This window comes from Lottia gigantea, assembly GCF_000327385.1.
Source record: "Lottia gigantea unplaced genomic scaffold LOTGIsca_159, whole genome shotgun sequence".
NCBI lineage: Eukaryota > Metazoa > Mollusca > Gastropoda > Lottiidae > Lottia > Lottia gigantea.
In genome coordinates, this window is record NW_008707942.1 from 1,538 (window position 1) to 21,819 (window position 20,282).

Genomic DNA, 20,282 nt, shown 5'->3' on the forward strand with positions numbered 1-20,282 from the left:
TCGGTAAAATAGAAGGTTTGTTTACTACTTTATATAGTAAAAATAGGATTTAAAATACAAATTATGAAATGTATATTAATATGGGGATAATATATCAGATATCTAATCGTTCTTTTTTCTGTTTCACTGTTAACGTTTGTAAATCTTAGATTGAGAAGGATTCCATTTTGTAAGAGTGAAATCCGATATGAGTTTCTTGTTATTCAAAAGTGTCTATTATAATCCTGAATGGTCCCAAATGATGGTTAATTGGTGTTTTACCTGTTTTCAACTCTCTTGAATTCCACAGTGTTTTTGGTCTCTGATTTTAAAAACTAGGTTTGTGATAAAAGGTGGTATATCATCGAATCATAATGAATGCTATAATCAAAATTTGTAACACACTTTATTTTCATTTTTAAGAACAATACATGCATTTAACTGTTAACTGTGAACGGAGAAAAATAAGAAAGTTCATTAAAATCATATCAATGGGATTGTTGCACGAATTATATATTTCTACAGTAGTGCCTTTAAAGTCAAATTTAAGAACTAGACATCTTGCTGTGACGTACGTTTTTGGACCAAGAGATATTAAACTGAGAAAGTGAGAAAGTTGTTAACATCTCTCAAAATTCTGTGTCGAAATTCTACGACCACCGTTGGACCACTAATTAAAAAGAAACTCTTTTTGTAACATACTTTTTTAATTGGAGGTTATTAGTCGACACAGGGCTTGTAGTACATCGGAAAAAAAATGTAAAATATATAATTACGTGCAACAATCCTTTTAATATTTAATGTAGTCAAAGTAAACTACCAATAGCAGGCAATTAAGTTTCTACTGCCTGGTAAAGTGAATATAGGACGGGTTTTCTTTAATACCACTCAGTGACTTAGATTATCGTAAAAAAAATATGATAATCGGCGGGCATTACAGTTTTAACTCCTGTAAATGCTTATATTTGATACTTTTTATCGGTAGACTGGCCGTATATAAAGGAATTAATTGAGCATCTATTTGTTGATCGTGGGGTGCTTGTCCTTTAGGTTGGGGCAACTCATTCCAATCGTCCGAATAGTTAAGTTGTAATTTGTTCTAAACTTAATGCATCTAAGTGAAGTGACAGTTGGGTCCCCTGCTCTACTACCTAGTCGAATTGATTTTATATGATTTTATTTTGGTGAAGGCTTTGAAGAAGGTATGATCCAGATACTTCACATCATATGGTGCTGGTGTTCTTCTTGCAATTTCCATAACACGAACATAGTCAGCTGGACAGTATATTTCAGTATGTTTTAATTTCTGTTCTATAGCCGAATGTACACTGTCGACCTCCATTTGAGTGTGGCCTCTATCCAAAATTTTCTGTATAATTAGGTTTGTAATGCATTTGCAATAACATTATTTCTATTTTGATTGGTAAATGATGGCTGTGTCATATTCATCTGGTGATTCGAGACGAAAATCCCATATACACGAAGCGAATTCACTTGCTGTGAGTCCACCCTCACCTTCATGCCATGCGTAACATCTCATACTCTTGGTAGCGAGATGGTATATTGTGAAGTTATGGTAGGTAGGTATGTAGGTAGATGACAAGTTAACGTTCGCTTCCAGTGAAGTTTTGGACCGGCAGCTTGGTTTTATAGTAAAGGGCGGATGCCTTTAAACGGGGTGATAAAAGGACAGCCTGCAGGTCCATCGCCAGGGTCATGATTCTCTTGCCGTCCGACTTTATACTCAGCGCTTTATCTTGGATGATTTTCACTGGTTTCATATATTTATTGATAAGATATCGAAGCAAATAAAGAAAAGTCAATGAATAAGAAAGTATGAAATTTGCATAGTAATCATTCTTGAGACGTGAAATCAAATTAATAACCATTTGCACATCCATTACTTTCAATAATTTAGTTTAAATAAATAATAAAGATTATTTCAAAGTTTGTTTTCCTGAACTATCGCTTACATTTATTGGCTCAGTTATATCGGCCTAGTTATAAAGATTTGTCAAATATAGACTTTTCGATCATGGCTAAACGGAAAATTAATGCTCTGACAAAACTATCATATCCTATCCCTACGAGGCCCATTATGTCACAAGAAGGGCTCAAGAATGAAATTTTTAACTGGGACTTACTTTAAAAAGATATAGGTTATGCAGTTTATTCCTTAAAGAAAGTATTTCTCTGACTGAATTAAAAAGAATGCAGCACTAATATACTTACTAGATGATTTTTCTGTTACTAAAATGATAAGTTAATATTCATAAAGTCCATCATTTGGTAAGTATGATGGTCAATAAAACATCTTTATCGCAACTCTGAATCAACAATGTAATATAAAAAAACTCCTATATTGGACATAGAGGGTTTTCATATCAATAATATTATGGAATGTGGAAATAAAAACTCATATTTCAATATGGAATGTTAATAGGCTCCACAGGCTTTCATCAGAAGGTAGATTATTCAAAGTAGCTTTAATGTTTTTTTAGACTTATATAGTCTGGACTGTGTACAGTCAACACGTTTACATGTCAACTCCTCAACCCGTCAACAAACTGAGTTAACTCGTCAAGATGGTTGTCAATCATTGAATCAATGCCAATGGAAGAATATATAAACTGTGAGTCGGTTGGTCAGTCTTTCTGATGGTTCGCCGCCCGTTCGTCGGTCCGTTCGTCCGCCTGTTCATTTGACGATCCTCTGCCCGTTCACATTTCCTCGTTAACGCCCTAAAAGAGCTTTCAACCGATATGGATAAAATTTGTTATCTCTATGTACTGCACTGATTTTGAGATAAGAAATTAGCTGTGTTCTTTTCTTTGTTTATTTTCTGAGAGTTATTTTATCTTGGGTCATGACCCTAGACAACGTGCTGAAATAAACCAAGCCAAGGACTTTTAAAGATAAAAACTAATTTTGGTTGGGGAAATTAGAGCAAATGGCCGAGGTTTTAAGTGGTAAAACGGTTTCGGCGTGAGTATTTATCCATTGTCATGAGTTTTATGTTTGAATCTTTTCTTTAATACAGATGCCATTCTATAATTTTTGTAGAATCGAACGTAACATATCAAAGCCTGGCCCATATGGCGCTACAATGCCATGGGTATATGATGGGTATAATAAACATGATCATGTCATACTTACTGGGGGCGACCTGACATTGCATTATTAAATTATTATTTGGTATTCTTTGTTTGGAATTGGGCCTGTGGTTTTATTTGCATATGTTTCACCATGAACGTTCCGCTCATATGAATAAATTTTATTGAAGCTGCCAAGAGTTTCTAAGAGGTGTCTTAAATTTACACATCACTCCATTAGCCAAATACAGTGGTGTAACCTATTTTCGTGGATACAAGGATTCAACACCGAATTTCGTCAAAGTTTAAAAATGGAATTGGTTTATTTCGATTTTCTTTATGAATCCTTCACTTTGACCCATATTTCATGAGCAACCAACTGGACAACGGCGGCAGAATGCGTCACCTATTTTCGTGTACATTGTTCGATCTATAAATAAGTCGAAAAAACAAGTTGTATGGATACCGGGTGGTATAATTAACTTCTCTTAGTATTTATCTTTAATATCAATTCATTATAAACTAGTGACAATTCCTTCAGAGAACCACGATTTAAAAAAAAAATAGTGACTGACAAAATAAGATTTATTGCTAAAAGTCACTGAAACAATATAAGAATATGGCCCTTTTTGTGTTCCATAGAATTTTTCTGCTGACACGGAATCCGCTAGTTGATCACCTGATTTCATTCGTTGGACTACATTCTTGCAGACAACACTTGGAATTCCGATTACAGCTTGGGATTATTAGGAATTTCGGCCTATAAAAAATTGTGACGTTTGGTAATAACTGAAATCCACCATTTTGTATTTGTCAAAGTATACATCAATACATTTTACCATGCTTGAAACTACTGGATTCATTCTACTAGCTGACATTGTACAGATAACCCAAGTTTATCATAACAAGCTAATGTGGAGGTCACACAAGGTCGCACATGTAAATTATTAATCCTTTCCGGAAATGCATGAGAAATAGGTTAGCACGAAATTAGATAACTTGACTGTACTACTCTCTGGCCACTTGAGTTCTAAATTGAATTTTTTCTGTCATGTCACAAATATTCAAAATATGATTTTCAAGTACATACCAATTGTCTTAGAATGTCTTTGGGTCCATGAATAAGTTTTGAAAATTTGCACTTGAAATGAACACACTTCTCTCCAAGAAATTTCATGTGAAAATGACACATTTTGAACTGAAAATCTCCCTCTGTAAAATCTTAGTTTCAAATAATTTTGTTTTGGCTGGCATTTTCATCAACCCAAAGACAATCTAAGACTCTCAGCAATATTTGGAGATTAATATTTCAATTCATTCAAAAGTGATAACCAAAAGTCAATTTAGAACTTGATGTGGCCAGAGAGTACCTATTACAACTAATACAAGCCTTTGATCTAGGGAATAACAGATAGCCAAATGATCATTAAATAAATTTTCTATATTGAATAATTTTTTCAGGGATATTCGCCAGAATCTTAAAGATGAAATTGAAAGTATACAGAAGAAAAATCCTAACTTTTTACCCAGCTTGACTGTGGTTCAGGTAGGCTATAGCAATATGTTTTTCTTCGTCCAGAATGTTTGCTTGAATTTGAAGTCTTGAAGATGTTTTGTGGAACTGGAATTTGGTGGACAGGTATGAGAAATTAAGCTATTCTCAAAAACAGTCTGTGGTAATTTTCTATCAGTTGATCTACATGTATCAAATTTTGTATGTTTAGCGTAGCGAATGTGTATTTTTGGTCACAATCTTACAGAATCATCAAGACAGAGTTTGAGAATGAGAGTGTTAGATTGCTGTCGAGTTTCTTAAGTCTATATCACTTTAGGTCATTCAGAAAAAACTTTTGATTGGCTCAATTTGACCACTATTGTCTCATTGAAATTGTATATTATTCAGGTTGGTGGAAGGGAAGATTCTAATGTATATATCAGTATGAAAATGAAGGCAGCTAAAGAAGTCGGAGTGAAAGCTTGTCATATAAATCTACCCAGATCATCAACTCAGAGTGAGGTTTGTATAGAAAATATTATACACCATTCTAGAACAGGTGACTTGTCAGTAGAAATGAGAATTTATCTACTGTAGAGGAAGGCCCTAATTTATATAATTATTTACAATTTGGTTTTGAATGCTAATTATCAGAAAATAAAACATCATATACCCTGAAGATCAACTTACAACGGGAGGTGATGACGTTAAACTAATGCGTGCGACTGAACTTGTAGGTTGTACATCATTTAATAACATGTCTGTTAAAGCAATGAAAGTTGTTAATAATTGATATGATAATTTCAGGTTTTACAAACAGTGGTAAGATTAAACAATGACTCCAGTGTACATGGTATTATAGTTCAGGTAAATAACATACATTGTCTTTTCTTGATTATACCTGACCTTCGTTCATTCTGCCTTGTTATATGAAGAGCCTGCTCCCAACTTACCAGTTGATTTTATGGTATTATATTTGTCCACACAGCACATGTTTTAGATATAATATTAATCATCAGATTAGCTGTTTAGTAAACACAGACTAAATTACTATGGTTGTATATTAAACAAATATATTTTAAAACACTGAGCCAGTTTGAAATACCCACATATTCTTTTTGACTTCTGATAGTAATATATAATCTCACGTATTATTTCAGCTACCAATGGAATCAGACAATCCTATTGATGCTCATCTGGTCACCAATTCTATTTTACCATCTAAAGATGTAGATGGGTAGGTATCAAATACAATCTCTCCTTTCTTATTTTGTTAAATGTTGTTTCCTAGGACAGCTGAATAATTATTTTTTACAATGAAAGAAACAAATGGTAACAGAATCCATGGAAATTGATTCCAAAGTATCCAAATTTTATGTTACAAGTTCATTTATTTGATTGACAAACCAACTAAAATTAAACCACCCAAAATAATAATAATTAAATTATTTGAACTGAGATGTTTCTGTTTATTATTAAGATTATGGTCAACAGAATTGATGAAAATTGAGTCCTGATGAATAATAATGTAATATCAGTGTTATAATTTTAATTGAGATGTATTTGTTTCAGATTACATCAAGACAATGCTGGTAGATTATGTCGAGGTGATTTAGATAATTGTATGATATCGTGTACACCAAGAGGATGTTTAGAATTAATACGCAGAACAGGTACACAGTTATCTCCCTTTCCTCAGGACATTTAAAACCATCTTGATTGGGTCCAAACTGGATGAAGAGCTTATTTCATTTCAATAGTTTATTTAAAAAGGCTGAAAAGATTTTTTAAACAGATTTTTCAAATTTTCCAGAGACAATGATTGAGCTGAAATCAATTTAAGAAGATGTTATGCCACTTTTCGCGATGGCAGGCCACATATGGGGGGTGCGAGTATGCTGTGGGCCACGTAACTAACCATCAATAAATCATGGAATAAATGAGAAACATACAATTTTTTAAAGTCATATATTCAATAACGTATTTCAATGTGCATTGCAAATAACAGATATATTTGACGTAAAATCACTGTTTCACACGAGGTCACAGCTCGTTAACGATTTGATTGGTTAGATTCATTTTGACGTCATACTTTGAAATAAGAGCGCAGATATAACAGGTTTCGATATCAGAATAAGCAGCGACAACCTGCGGGCCACACCAACAGTTACAAGAGCAAACGAAGCATTTGTTCGCGGACCGCATTCCCATCGAATTTTACATGATGCTGCAGTTGGCCCACGGGCCGCCGGTTGCACAGGCCTGGTTTAAACCCATCAAACACCTCATGATTTGAAGAAAGCTGGAGAAGAAAAGTCAGGTGTAAAACTCCATTTCATTGGTTTCGAGTCGTTAAAAAAAACCCCAAAAAAAACATTTATTTGATTGCAAAGATTGCTGATTGAGCAGAAATCAGTTTAAAAACATCTGATGTCACATTTTTGCTGGATTTTGGCAGCCTTCTGAATAGTCCGAAAAATGTAAAAAAATATCATGACTATATGAAGACACCATCATAGTTAAAATAGTATTTCTGTTTTATATTACAGGTATAGATATTAAAGGTAAAAAAGCCGTAGTTATCGGTAGAAGTAAAATAGTTGGAGCTCCTATGTCTGATTTACTCACCTGGAACCATGCCACTGTTACTGTCTGTCATTCCAAAACTCAGGATATCAAAGCTGAGGTGAGATGGTACCAACAGTTTTATATTTATTATTCATGTGTAAAGGAAAGATGGTACTAAGACTATTTTATCAACCCCCTCACTGTCTCTCTCTCTCTCTCTTTTTGTTGCTGGTTATTTCAAAGTTTGTTCCATTGTTCTCAACTTATTATTATAGTTATGGATCCGACTTATGTATTTTTTTTTAATTCCCTTATTTTTCCAGAAAATGTTATTTTATCTCAATCTGATATGTTATTGTCACCTGTTTATGTCAATTTTAGACTCTACAAGCTGATATACTGGTGGTAGCTATCGGTGTTGTTGAGGCTGGGAGGGGCTGGTAGGAAGGGGGTAGTATCAGGGTGTTGTAATATTGTTGTACTATATATTTTAGACTCTACAAGCTGATATACTGGTAGTAGCTATCGGTGTTGTTGAGGCTGGGAGGGGCTGAGAGGAAGGGGGTAGTATCAGGGTGTTGTAATATTGTTGTACTATATATTTTAGACTCTACAAGCTGATATACTGGTAGTAGCTATCGGTAAACCACAGTTTGTGAAAGGTGATTGGATAAAACCTGGTGCTGTTGTTATAGATTGTGGAATCAACTCTATACCAGGTAAACTGTATTTATTTTGACTCAGTATTTAATTGAGCAGGTTGCATGTAGTAACATAAAGGATTGGTTGCTTAGTTATGAACCATGTACTCTCAAATCTGACGGTCTGGAGTTTAAGTCAAGATACTATCTTGGGATTTATTTATGAAGTTTTCCCCTGTCAGTGATACAGGTTATTAGGGCTAACTTATTGTAAACTGTTGGAAACTACTTGGAAGAAAAGTGGCTATGAGAGGAGTGAATGTAGTGTAAAACCATCCCAAAAATATTATTGATTTTATAAAAAAATGAATTTCATCTGATTGGTCAATATTTTAAATCTATTTTAAGGTTATCTGTATTAACCAATAAGATTAAAGTAATTTTAAAAATTGGATTTTGTATAAGTTTTTTGTGAATAGAAACCTTTGCCATGCTTGATTAGTTTTGAATGGAGGAGAAGCTACAGTGAGATTGTTTAATCTGACAGGTATATGATGTCAGCTTACATAGTGAAACCAAGCATGACCTAAAGGCATTCATAAAAAGCCTCAAGTTCATTGATAAAAAATATCATTTTGGGTAAAGAGGTAGTAGTAAGGTCTGGAGATAGGATGTTATATTAGTTCTCAGTAAAAATTTAACCAGAATTATAGATTAAGAGAGCGTTAGTCACTGTGATACAATGTTACATAAATACCTCAGAACTCCTGTTTTCTGGGCTTCACAGAGAATTTTCACTAAAAATCTGGCAGTACTGTATGGACAAACTAATTGCTGTAAGTAGAATCTTGATTAAGTACTGGATTTGACGAATGGTTTCAGATGTGTTTTGATTCGTGTGGTTTTATATTTATGTAAATATCCTAGAAAGGTAACGATACTGAAACATGTTGATGAAACTGAAGTTCTTAACCAGTATATACTTTGTTTTTTCAGATGCCAGTAAGAAATCAGGGAAGAGGTTGGTCGGTGATGTAGATTACGAAGAATGTAAAGAAAAAGCCAGCTGGATCACTCCTGTACCAGGAGGGGTGGGGCCGATGACAGTTGCTATGTTACTTCAGAATACTGTGGAATCAGCTAAACGTAAAACTGATATAGCTGGGGTAAGACTGCTTTACAGTGTCAAAGGTTAAATTTTTGAATATCAGTCATCTCGGTGATAAGATTTTGTTAGTTAACACAACAACAAAATACAACGTGGCGAAAATATTTGCCAATTCATCACTGCGACATTTCATCTCGGTGACAAGATTTTGTTAGTTAACCTTCATCAACGCAAGCAGAAAGGACGTCTTCTGCGATCTCATTTCCAGACTGGAAAACCAAATTAATACCAAGGGCTTTACCAAACTTCCTGTATTTTATACCATCATTTAGACCTGGCTTGGACAGATGGCTATGACAATGTCGATCAGGCACAAACTTTCCATTCTGTGACCGTACATTGACCCCTTACACTGCATCTCCAGTATGTTGTTTGCCCCTTTTTCCTAGAAAAAGCAAAAGTAAAACCTTTGTTATCTACCAACATCTTCTTCTGTATTTGGGAGGCTCCATCAATTAACTCAAACTGTGGACTTTCGTCGTCTGTATCAGGAATTTCAATTGAATATTTACCGCTAATCCAGTAATCACTCTCTCAATTGAATGATTGCTCACTCGAAACCATGTTAAAGAAAGTTGCGATGGTAACAACACCATTGTATAATAATTTAAACAAAATATCAATATTTATTCATTAATACCAGTCATAATGGTGACATGTCATCAGGGCGACAAGATTTTATTCAATAATTGGTTGTCGCCGTGTTAACTCAGTTTGTCGCCATGTTAACTCAGTTTGTCGCCATGTTAACTCAGTTTGTCGCCGTGTTAATTCAGTTTGTCGCCATGTTAACTCAGTTTGTCGCCATGTTAACTCAGTTTGTCGCCGTGTTAACTCAGTTTGTCGCCATGTTAACTCAGTTTGTCGCCGTGTTAACTCAGTTTGTCGCCGTGTTAACTCAGTTTGTCGCCGTGTTAACTCAGTTTGTCGCCGTGTTAACTCAGTTTGTCGCCGTGTTAACTCAGTTTGCAGCCGTGTTTACTCAGTTTGTCGCCGTGTTAACTCAGTTTGCCGACGAGATGAGCGAGCACCAAATTTTTTGACCATTTGAAATACCCATTTGGCCTCGGAAAGAGAAAAGTATTTTATGATATTTCAGTGACAAAGAAAAAGGTACATTGAAAATTTTCAGCTTCAGCCTTTTTTAGTTTTGTATGATTATTATTTAATGGATGGTTGAAAATAATCTTTACTCTGTTTGAAAATTAGAGATAATCATTTTATATTTTATAGGATGGTAACAAATGGAATTTACAGCCTTTGAAACTGAATTTAAAAACACCAGTTCCTAGGTAACAAATATTTTTTTATGAAGCTTATGTTGTATCTGATTATCATTATTATAAATTACACCTAATAAATATTGATTAAAAACATGATGCAGCTCATTCAGTTCCATGACCAGGCCACATATTAAAATCACAAACTAACAAATTAACAAGGACTTAATAACTGTGAGCAATATAATAAACTATGTAATTTTAACATCATTTATTAAAGTGTATTTTATATTATAGTGATATAGAAATAGCCCAGTCTCAGACACCTAAAGATATTGATCTACTAGCTAGAGAGATTAACCTACAGAGTGAGGAGGTTGATTTATATGGAAAGAAAAAAGCAAAAGTTTCTCTCAAAGTTTTGGATCGATTACAAAATCAACAGAATGGAAAATATGTTGTTGTTACAGGGTAAGTATGATTATAAATAAACCAAGTATTAACGATCAGAATAGAAAAATAAAACCTGAAATCTAAAAACATTTTGACAATATATTGATATCAGATTTATTTTATTCTTAACATATTGTTTTTCTCATGTATATTCCAATCCTTCAATATCTTTTAAAAACTGCATTTTACATCATTATTAATCTAGAAATTTGATTTTTTCAGGATCACGCCTACTCCCCTGGGAGAAGGTAAAAGTACAACAACAATTGGTTTAGCTCAAGCTCTCGGTGCTCAATTAAAAACTAATTGTTTTGCTTGTGTACGACAACCTTCACAAGGTCCTACTTTTGGTATCAAAGGTAAGGATTTCACTATTTATTCAGCATTAAAAAATATTTCACTTATTGGATGTAATCTTAGAGATCATTCGTTTCTTGGTTGCAATATTTATGAAGTCAAAGATGCTATCTAGGTAGTTGCAGTTCACTGGACTCATTTGTTAAACTCATATAAAATACTGATGCTATTCTACTCTAGGTTTATCAATCGATATCCTTTTTGGAGAGCCAGCAATATTTCATTTGGTAAAATTACTCCTGGTATCATAATTACCCGGTATATTCTATTTTACAGGTGGGGCAGCAGGGGGAGGCTACTCTCAAGTCATACCAATGGAAGAATTTAACTTACATTTAACTGGAGACATCCATGCTATTACGGCAGCCAATAATCTGCTAGCAGCTGCTATAGAGGCTAGAATGTTTCATGAATCAACTCAGAAAGATGAGGCGCTGTATAATCGTCTGGTACCAGAGAAGAAAGGAAAGAGGGAATTTTGTCCGATTCAGATTTCTAGATTAGAGGTTAGTGTTTGTTGCTTGTCAACGAAATATTATTATTGGATGTGAGTTAAAAATTACTATTTGTTCAACAGTGTCATGGAATAAGTGTTCAAACAATAAACTGATGTGTAATGTGCTATAAGCTTTGGATGTCTGGAAAGCAATAGACAGTAGGCTAATATTTTACTCATTGATCACTCCAAGGGGTTGCTTGTTTTCACTAGCCCAGGACAGGAACCATGTATGTAGTGTAATGGTATAAATTAGATTTAGTTTTATAAGATAATGTATATTTTATACAGAAACTAGGTATAACAACTAGAGATCCAAACAGTTTAACAGAAGATGAAATAAAACAGTTTGTAAGATTAGATATTGATGTTGACACTATAACTTGGCAGAGAGGTGAGTAGGTTATATACAATATGTTATTTTATTATTAATCTTTCTAATGTGTTGTTATGAAGGAATATAGTTTGAAGTGATTTAAGCTTTCCTTATTACTATTTTCATGTTTTCAAGTGATAGAGATTACATTATTAAGATATAGTATTGTTTGATTGTCAGTGAGTATTTAGTAATTAAACACTGACTGTATATTTGTTTCTCTGAACTAATCAAACATCAAGCAAACTATTTATTTTGTAATAATATTTTCTAGTAATGGATACCAATGATAGATTTTTGAGACGTATAACAATTGGACAAGGTCCTCTAGAGAGAGGGCACACCAGAGAGGTAAACATGTTTATCAGTTTCTCATTTTGTCATTGGGCTCAATAAAACAGTGTTTTATAGAAGAAATTTTCTAATTTGAAAATGAACTGTAAGATGTAAATTAAGTTTAATTCTAGATATTATAGTTCATTATAGTTAATTATATATGATTGTTATATTTTAGACCCAGTTTGATATTACAGTAGCTAGTGAGATAATGGCTATTTTAGCTTTAACTACAAGTCTTAAAGATATGAGAAGTCGTCTGGGTAAAATGGTAGTAGCCAGTAGTACAGCAGGTGTTCCTGTTACTGCAGATGATTTAGTAAGTTTCTACTCATATTTTGTAAGACTGAAAACTTCTTCCCTACTGGGTTGTCAAGAGATATGTATTTAAGTGGTTATTTTTGAGCCATAGACCCCTTGGGCCTTTAAAATTGAAAAAATTATTCATCTTTCACTTTTTATATCACGTAACATGTATTCTCCAGCTTCAGAGAACTTCCCCCCAACCCGCACCCCCCACCTCTAGTGCCATCTTGAATCCGCATAGGAACACTGGGGCGCTTGGATTGCTACCATCAAATTGATAAGAAACAAATGATTTTGTGAAATATTAATATACTGTATATTGTATGATATTAAATGTGTGAATATTTGACACTATGATTAAGTATAAAGATCTAAAGTAAAACTGAAAGCTGTGTATTTTGAATTAATAGATGTTTTTATAATATTTGATATGTTGGTTTATTTTAGGGTATCAGTGGAGCTCTAACAGTCTTAATGAAAGATGCTATTAGACCAAATCTCATGCAGACATTAGAGGTAAGTTATTATTATTTTATATCTTCAAACAATTCCATATATTAAAACATTCTGCCAGTTGTTTTATTTACCAGCTCATCCCTTTTACAAACCTCATCTCATATCTACATCTATATTTTATAAAATAACAAGATAGAATGTTTACCTGCTGATCACTATAACAATAAAGGTCAAATAAAAGTTGTGAAATTACAGAAAGCTCTTTGAAAGACATTTGAATTATTTATACTTCAGAACATTTGGTTATTACTATAACTGTACACTATATAAAATATATTTTAGGGAACTCCAGTGTTTGTACATGCAGGACCGTTTGCTAATATAGCTCATGGTAATTCTTCTATAATAGCTGATAAAATAGCATTAAAACTGGTAGGAGAAGATGGTATTGTTGGTAAGTTTGTTTTGATTATTGATTATAGGGGTTGGAAACCAAGATCGGACTAACCGGAAAGCATTGATCATGGTATCAGATCTTGAAACTATGGGACTTATCTTGCATTCAATTAGCAAAAATATGTTGTAGACAGCATCCTTCTATGTCATATCAGTAGGATTCTGAATGAAAGATGGGACAGTTTATAAAAAGTGAAAAACTGAATTCAGAGTAGCTCCTAAATGCGATTCGCAACTCAGAAATTCATAACTCGGTTGATAACAAATAAATTGAGCTAATTTAGACCTGAAATATTTTTCTTCCAGTAACTGAAGCAGGATTTGGTGCTGATATTGGTATGGAGAAATTTTTCAATATAAAATGTCGGTACTCTGGTTTGATACCAAACGCTGTAGTGTTAGTAGCTACTGTCAGGGCGTTGAAGATGCACGGTGGAGGACCCACAGTTACAGCAGGTGTACCACTACCTAGAGAATATATAGAGGAGGTACTATGTCCTAGATTGTTATTATAAAATTAATTATTGATAGTGTTTATCTTGCTGTTAGTTATATAGAGTTTTCTATAAACTTCAGTGACTTTCGTATTGCTTACTGAGTGCAAAAGTGCCCAAAATGGTGAAACGGTTTTTTAAACAGGACACTGTTATGAGGTCTGATCTCTATTATTACAAGTATTGAAGTGAAATTATATTCAGTTTATTAATTTTGAGCCATGAAGTATACAAAATAAAAATAATGTTAAATGATTTCTCTTATAGTAAAGTGAATAAACATACTGAATAATGTATATTGAACAAGTTGTCTATTTAAGTTGTATCAAAACTAACCCTGATTATCTGATTATAGAATTTAGACCTGGTAGAAAAAGGTTGCAGTAATTTGAATAAACAGATAGAAAATGCCAATAAATTTGGGGTTCCAGTTGTTGTTGCTGTCAATGGTTTTGCGTAAGTTTTATATTAAATATACAGAGATAAAAACATAGTGAAATAGCCAATCTCTTGTCTTGAAGGTTGAGATAGTCCTACTGGATTGTTTCCATCTAGTTTAACTCTGATTCAGTGATTCAGGTGGGTTGAGTTGACATAGGGAATAAAATCTCGTGTTTCAGGAGGGATAATGTCAGGTTGTTTAATTACCCTCATCAGTTGTAGATAATTATTAAATATTTAAAATGTATTTTATAGAACTGATACGAAGTCAGAGTTAGAATTAGTTCAGAAGATATCGAAAGCTAATGGAGCGTTTGATGCTGTAATCTGTAATCTATGGGCTGAGGGTGGACAGGGGGCGACAGACCTAGCCCAGGCTGTAAAACACGCTAGTCAACAATCTAGTGATTTTAAATTTCTCTATGATGTCAAGGTAAGCCAGGGATTTTGAAGATGTGGGTCAGAAATTTATTATTAGAAATTAAAGATAGTAAATCACTGGCAGAGGAATAACTTAGTGAGAAAGATTGGAATGGACAGTTTAGATAATAGTTGAAATATAAATTGCACCCAGAAATTGGAATTATTAGGAATAAATGATCCCCAGTATTTGTATCTGTTGCAGGGGAGATAATTGAGAGAGGTTATAAGCCAGTCTTAACAAGCCTGGATATTGATGTTTTGGCCAAGAAATGATTTATTCAGTATTCTGAATGAGTAGCTCCTTGATTGTATTAAAACTTTTATTATAGTTACCAGTAGAAGAAAAGATAGAGATAATAGCTAAAGAAATTTATGGTGCTGATGGGATAGAATTATCACCTGAGGCTAAGGCTCAAATAGATAGATACAAGAAACAGGTAAACCAACAATTACATATTACAGTTCAAACCAGATCAACAACCTTTTTGTTAGTCATGAGACCACTTGTAAATTTATGAATCCCAAAGCTGCATCTGTAAGAATACCTAAACGATAAAATGTACAGCACAGTGGATGCTAACAGTTTGCCATAAAACATTCTTAGTTTGTTAATCTGGGATAATCCCAAATATTAAATCATGCCTAAAGCAGTAAACTGTATTTTTACAACTATCACCAAAATCCAATCTTATCAGAGCTTTGAATATCGATTATGCTACCTTTTTAGGGAATTAAATGGCTTGAACAGTTTTCAGGAACTTTAATAAATTTGGTTGTTATCTTGCAGGGTTTTAATGACCTACCAATCTGTATGGCTAAAACACATCTCTCCTTGTCACATAAACCAGAGTTAAAGGGAGCCCCTACAGGATTTGTATTACCAATACGCGAGGCTAGAGCCAGTATCGGGGCTGGTTTTATTTATCCCTTGATTGGCACAGTAAGTATTGATTATTAGTATTATATATATTCTAGTTATTTTGATACTGTTCAGTGAATTGGTTTTCTCTTCCCTCAAGAAGACTTCTATGAGCAGCACATATTTATTAAGATTGTTGTGGTCTGCCAATTTTTTTTTATTTTGCACAGTAAATTATCTCCCTTGACACAATATTTATATTTATTTCAGATGAGTACAATGCCTGGATTACCAACACGACCCTGTTTCTATGATATAGATATAGACCCAGTAACAGAGGAGATAGTTGGTTTATCTTAACTCTAGGTTTTAATCAGATAGAATTTAGTCTGAATACAGTCCTCTTATTATTGAACACATTTAGTGTAGAATTGATCAAAAAAGATCAAAAAACAGTTTCATACCAATATATGAGTAGCGAATACATGAGTAGCGGTATTGTATTTGGCAATAGCCAGAAGTAAAGAAAACAATTTAAATCAGACTTATATTCATTACTTCTTAACTATCCCAATATAAAACGGACTCAATGCTTTATGTTTGAACCACTCCAAATGTATACAAACTGCTACAATTGTTAATATACATGTATAGAGTTCAACAAACACCAGTGTTCTTTAATAAAGAGAGTTGTTCGCACTATATTCAGTCTAATATAAAACCTTTCAACTACAGCAATATTCTTTCTTCATGACCACAAATCTTTATGTTATAGTTATGTACTGTTCTTTGATTATTAATCAGATTATAATACAGCTCTAGATAGTTTGTTTTGTTTATTTCCAATGGGCTACTTCTCTGATTCTAAATATGACAGTATAAGTACATTGAAACCTGAAAAGACCTTTCAAGACCATTGTAAATCAGCATGTGCTCTGAATTCATTCCTTATATGTGGTGAAAACGCTTTTACTGAACAGAGCATGCATTAATGAACATACCTTTCAAAGCAATGTTGTCAGATCAAGTATGAGTGAAGTAACCTATTGAAAATAAACCAAGATGAAATATCTAGAAGTATATTTTAATTTTACTTCATCTATATGATTTTAAATATGATTCAAAGTGCCATAATTGACAATAGTCTTAAATTGAGAACATTATAGCATTTTAAATATTAATCTTGACTGTTATCTATTATCTAATACTGTTTGTTATTATACCTTGACCATTGTGAAGATGATCAAAATGCTAAAAAAAACTGTAATTATACAAATATCTATGCAATAATCATAATTAAAGGAACCCATCGTCTCATTTGCTTCCGATCTCATCACAGTATTTAATAACATTTCTAATATTCTATCTAAATATATTAACTGTAATGATATCTAAAGATCTATGCAATAATCGTAATTAAAGGAAAAATTAATCGTCTCATTTGCTTCCAACTTCATGACAGTATTAAATTAGTGTTTATTTTCATCACAAATCAGTCTTTATATTGTATAATTCTGGTTTATTTTGGTTTTGCTAATATCAGTTTTGTTAATGTTTCAATGAAATATAAAAAATAATTTTTACCAATATACATGTAGTTGTTATATATTGATTTGATAATACCTAATGATGACAACTCTGGGTCAATGTTCCCTCAAGTCGTTTGGAGATTCCACATAGCTAAGGAATTATCTAGTACTTGGCATTGTTATTTGGCATCCGGTTTTCTAAGTCCAAATAGCTAATAATGCTCCTATGGAATGTGGGTTTGTCAACTTAGAAGTCCCTTTTCATTTGAACTCTGTGAAAACAAGTGGTATATTGAAGTCACTAAATTCGCAAGTTTAAATAGAGTTATTATGCCTCACAAGTTACATGCAGTGATAAACTGGTACGTGGTTATAATATTATCTGTAAGATCTACTGATATTACTAGAGACAGCTAGCTAGCTAGGTTATTGTTGTAAGATCTACTGATATTACTAGAGACAGCTAGCTAGCTAGGTCATTGTTGTAAGATCTACTGATATTACTAGAGAGAGCTAGCTAGGTTATTGTTGTAAGATCTACTGATATTACTAGAGACAGCTAGCTAGGTTATTGTTGTAAGATCTACTGATATTACTAGAGACAGCTAGCTAGGTTATTGTTGTAAGATCTACTGATATTACTAGAGAGAGCTAGCTAGGTTATTGCTGTAATATCTACTGATATTACTAGAGAGAGCTAGCTAGCTGGCTTATTGTTGTAATATCTACTGATATTACTAGAGAGAGCTAGCTAGGTCATTGTTGTAAGATTATCTGTAAGATCTACTGATATTACGAGAGAAAGCTAGCTAGCTAGGTCATTGTTGTAAGATTATCTGAAAGATCTACTGATATTACTAGAGACAGCTAGCTAGCTAGGTCATTGTTGTAATATTATCTGTAAGATCTACTGATATTACTAGAGAGAGCTAGCTAGCTAGGTCATTGTTGTAAGATTATCTGAAAGATCTACTGATATTACTAGAGAGAGCTAGCTAGCTAGGTCATTGTTGTAATATTATCTGAAAGATCTATTGATATTACGAGAGAGAGCTAGCTAGCTAGGTTATTGTTGTAAGATCTACTGATATTACTAGAGAGAGCTAGCTAGCTAGGTTATTGTTGTAAGATTATCTGTAAGATCTACTGATATTACTAAAGAGAGCTAGCTAGCTAGGTCATTGTTGTAAGATTATCTGTAAGATCTACTGATATTACTAGAGAGAGCTAGCTAGCTAGGTCATTGTTGTAAGATTATCTGTAAGATCTACTGATATTACTAGAGAGAGCTAGCTAGCTAGGTCATTGTTGTAAGATCTAATGATATTACGAGAGAGAGCTAGCTAGCTAGGTCATTGTTGTAAGATTATCTGAAAGATCTATTGATATTACTAGAGAGAGCTAGCTAGCTAGGTCATTGTTGTAAGATTATCTGTAAGATCTACTGATATTACTAGAGACAGCTAGCTAGCTAGGCCATTGTTGTAATATTATCTGATATTACTAGAGACAGCTAGCTAGCTAGGTCATTGTTGTAAGATTATCTGTAAGATCTACTGATATTACTAGAGACAGCTAGCTAGGTTATTGTTGTAAGATCTACTGATATTACTAGAGACAGCTAGCTAGGTTATTGTTGTAAGATCTACTGATATTACTAGAGAGAGCTAGCTAGGTTATTGCTGTAATATCTACTGATATTACTAGAGAGAGCTAGCTAGCTGGCTTATTGTTGTAATATCTACTGATATTACTAGAGAGAGCTAGCTAGGTCATTGTTGTAAGATTATCTGTAAGATCTACTGATATTACTAGAGAGAACTAGCTAGCTAGGTCATTGTTGTAAGATTATCTGAAAGATCTACTGATATTACTAGAGACAGCTAGCTAGCTAGGTCATTGTTGTAATATCTACTGATATTACGAGAGAGAGCTAGCTAGCTAGGTCATTGTTGTAAGATTATCTGTAAGATCTACTGATATTACTAGAGAGAGCTAGCTAGCTAGGTCATTGTTGTAAGATTATCTGTAAGATCTACTGATATTACTAGAGACAGCTAGCTAGCTAGGTCATTGTTGTAAGATTATCTGTAAGATCTACTGATATTACTAGAGACAGCTAGCTAGCTAGGTCATTGTTGTAATATTATCTGAAAGATCTACTGACATTACTAGAGAGAACTAGCTAGCTAGGTCATTGTTGTAATATCTACTGATATTACTAGAGACAGCTAGCTAGCTAGGTCATTGTTGTAAGATTATCTGTAAGATCTACTGATATTACTAGAGACAGCTAGCTAGCTAGGTCATTGTTGTAATATTATCTGAAAGATCTACTGATATTACTAGAGAGAACTAGCTAGCTAGGTCATTGTTGTAATATCTACTGATATTACTAGAGACAGCTAGCTAGCTAGGTCATTGTTGTAAGATTATCTGTAAGATCTACTGATATTACTAGAGACAGCTAGCTAGCTAGGTCATTGTTGTAATATTATCTGTAAGATCTACTGATATTACTAGAGAGAGCTAGCTAGCTGGGTCATTGTTGTAAGATCTACTGATATTACTAGAGACAGCTAGCTAGCTAGGTCATTGTTGTAAGATTATCTGAAAGATCTAGTGATATTACTAGAGACAGCTAGCTAGCTAGGTCATTGTTGTAATATCTACTGATATTACGAGAGAGAGCTAGCTAGCTAGGTCATTGTTGTAAGATTATCTGTAAGATCTACTGATATTACTAGAGAGAGCTAGCTAGCTAGGTCATTGTTGTAAGATTATCTGTAAGATCTACTGATATTACTAGAGACAGCTAGCTAGCTAGGTCATTGTTGTAAGATTATCTGTAAGATCTACTGATATTACTAGAGACAGCTAGCTAGCTAGGTCATTGTTGTAATATTATCTGAAAGATCTACTGATATTACTAGAGAGAACTAGCTAGCTAGGTCATTGTTGTAAGAACTTAGATCTACTGATATTACTAGAGACAGCTAGCTAGCTAGGTCATTGTTGTAAGATTATCTGTAAGATCTACTGATATTACTAGAGACAGCTAGCTAGCTAGGTCATTGTTGTAATTATCTGAAAGATCTACTGATATTACTAGAGACAGCTAGCTAGCTAGGTCATTG

The 20,282-nt window shown here is 33.5% G+C and overlaps 1 protein-coding gene across 1 annotated transcript; it reads left to right on the forward strand.

The window, feature by feature from the left end:
* Positions 1-2,883: 2,883 nt before the first annotated feature.
* On the forward strand, positions 2,884-17,204 carry LOTGIDRAFT_201055 (hypothetical protein). The gene is made up of 24 exons (XM_009050913.1): positions 2,884-2,964; positions 4,533-4,617; positions 4,975-5,088; positions 5,374-5,433; positions 5,727-5,803; positions 6,139-6,239; positions 7,116-7,252; positions 7,742-7,853; positions 8,772-8,941; positions 10,177-10,235; positions 10,461-10,634; positions 10,839-10,975; positions 11,250-11,479; positions 11,761-11,863; positions 12,120-12,196; positions 12,360-12,500; positions 12,935-13,003; positions 13,286-13,397; positions 13,706-13,887; positions 14,249-14,349; positions 14,590-14,767; positions 15,087-15,194; positions 15,545-15,697; positions 15,887-17,204. Exons 1-24 carry the CDS (start codon positions 2,930-2,932, stop codon positions 15,974-15,976), a joined length of 2,805 nt encoding a protein of 934 aa, XP_009049161.1. The 5' UTR covers positions 2,884-2,929; the 3' UTR covers positions 15,977-17,204.
* The last annotated feature ends 3,078 nt before the right edge of the window (positions 17,205-20,282 follow it).

What these genes read in the sequence shown, in the direction of transcription:
- LOTGIDRAFT_201055 (XM_009050913.1), top strand. Translation starts at nt 2,930, where the DNA reads ATGGCCGAGGTTTTAAGTGGTAAAACGGTTTCGGC. An exon ending in AGTGGTAAAACGGTTTCGGC is followed by an intron (nt 2,965 to 4,532) that starts GTGAGTATTTAT and finishes TAATTTTTTCAG; the next exon opens with GGATATTCGCCAGAATCTTA. An exon ending in CCAGCTTGACTGTGGTTCAG is followed by an intron (nt 4,618 to 4,974) that starts GTAGGCTATAGC and finishes TATATTATTCAG; the next exon opens with GTTGGTGGAAGGGAAGATTC.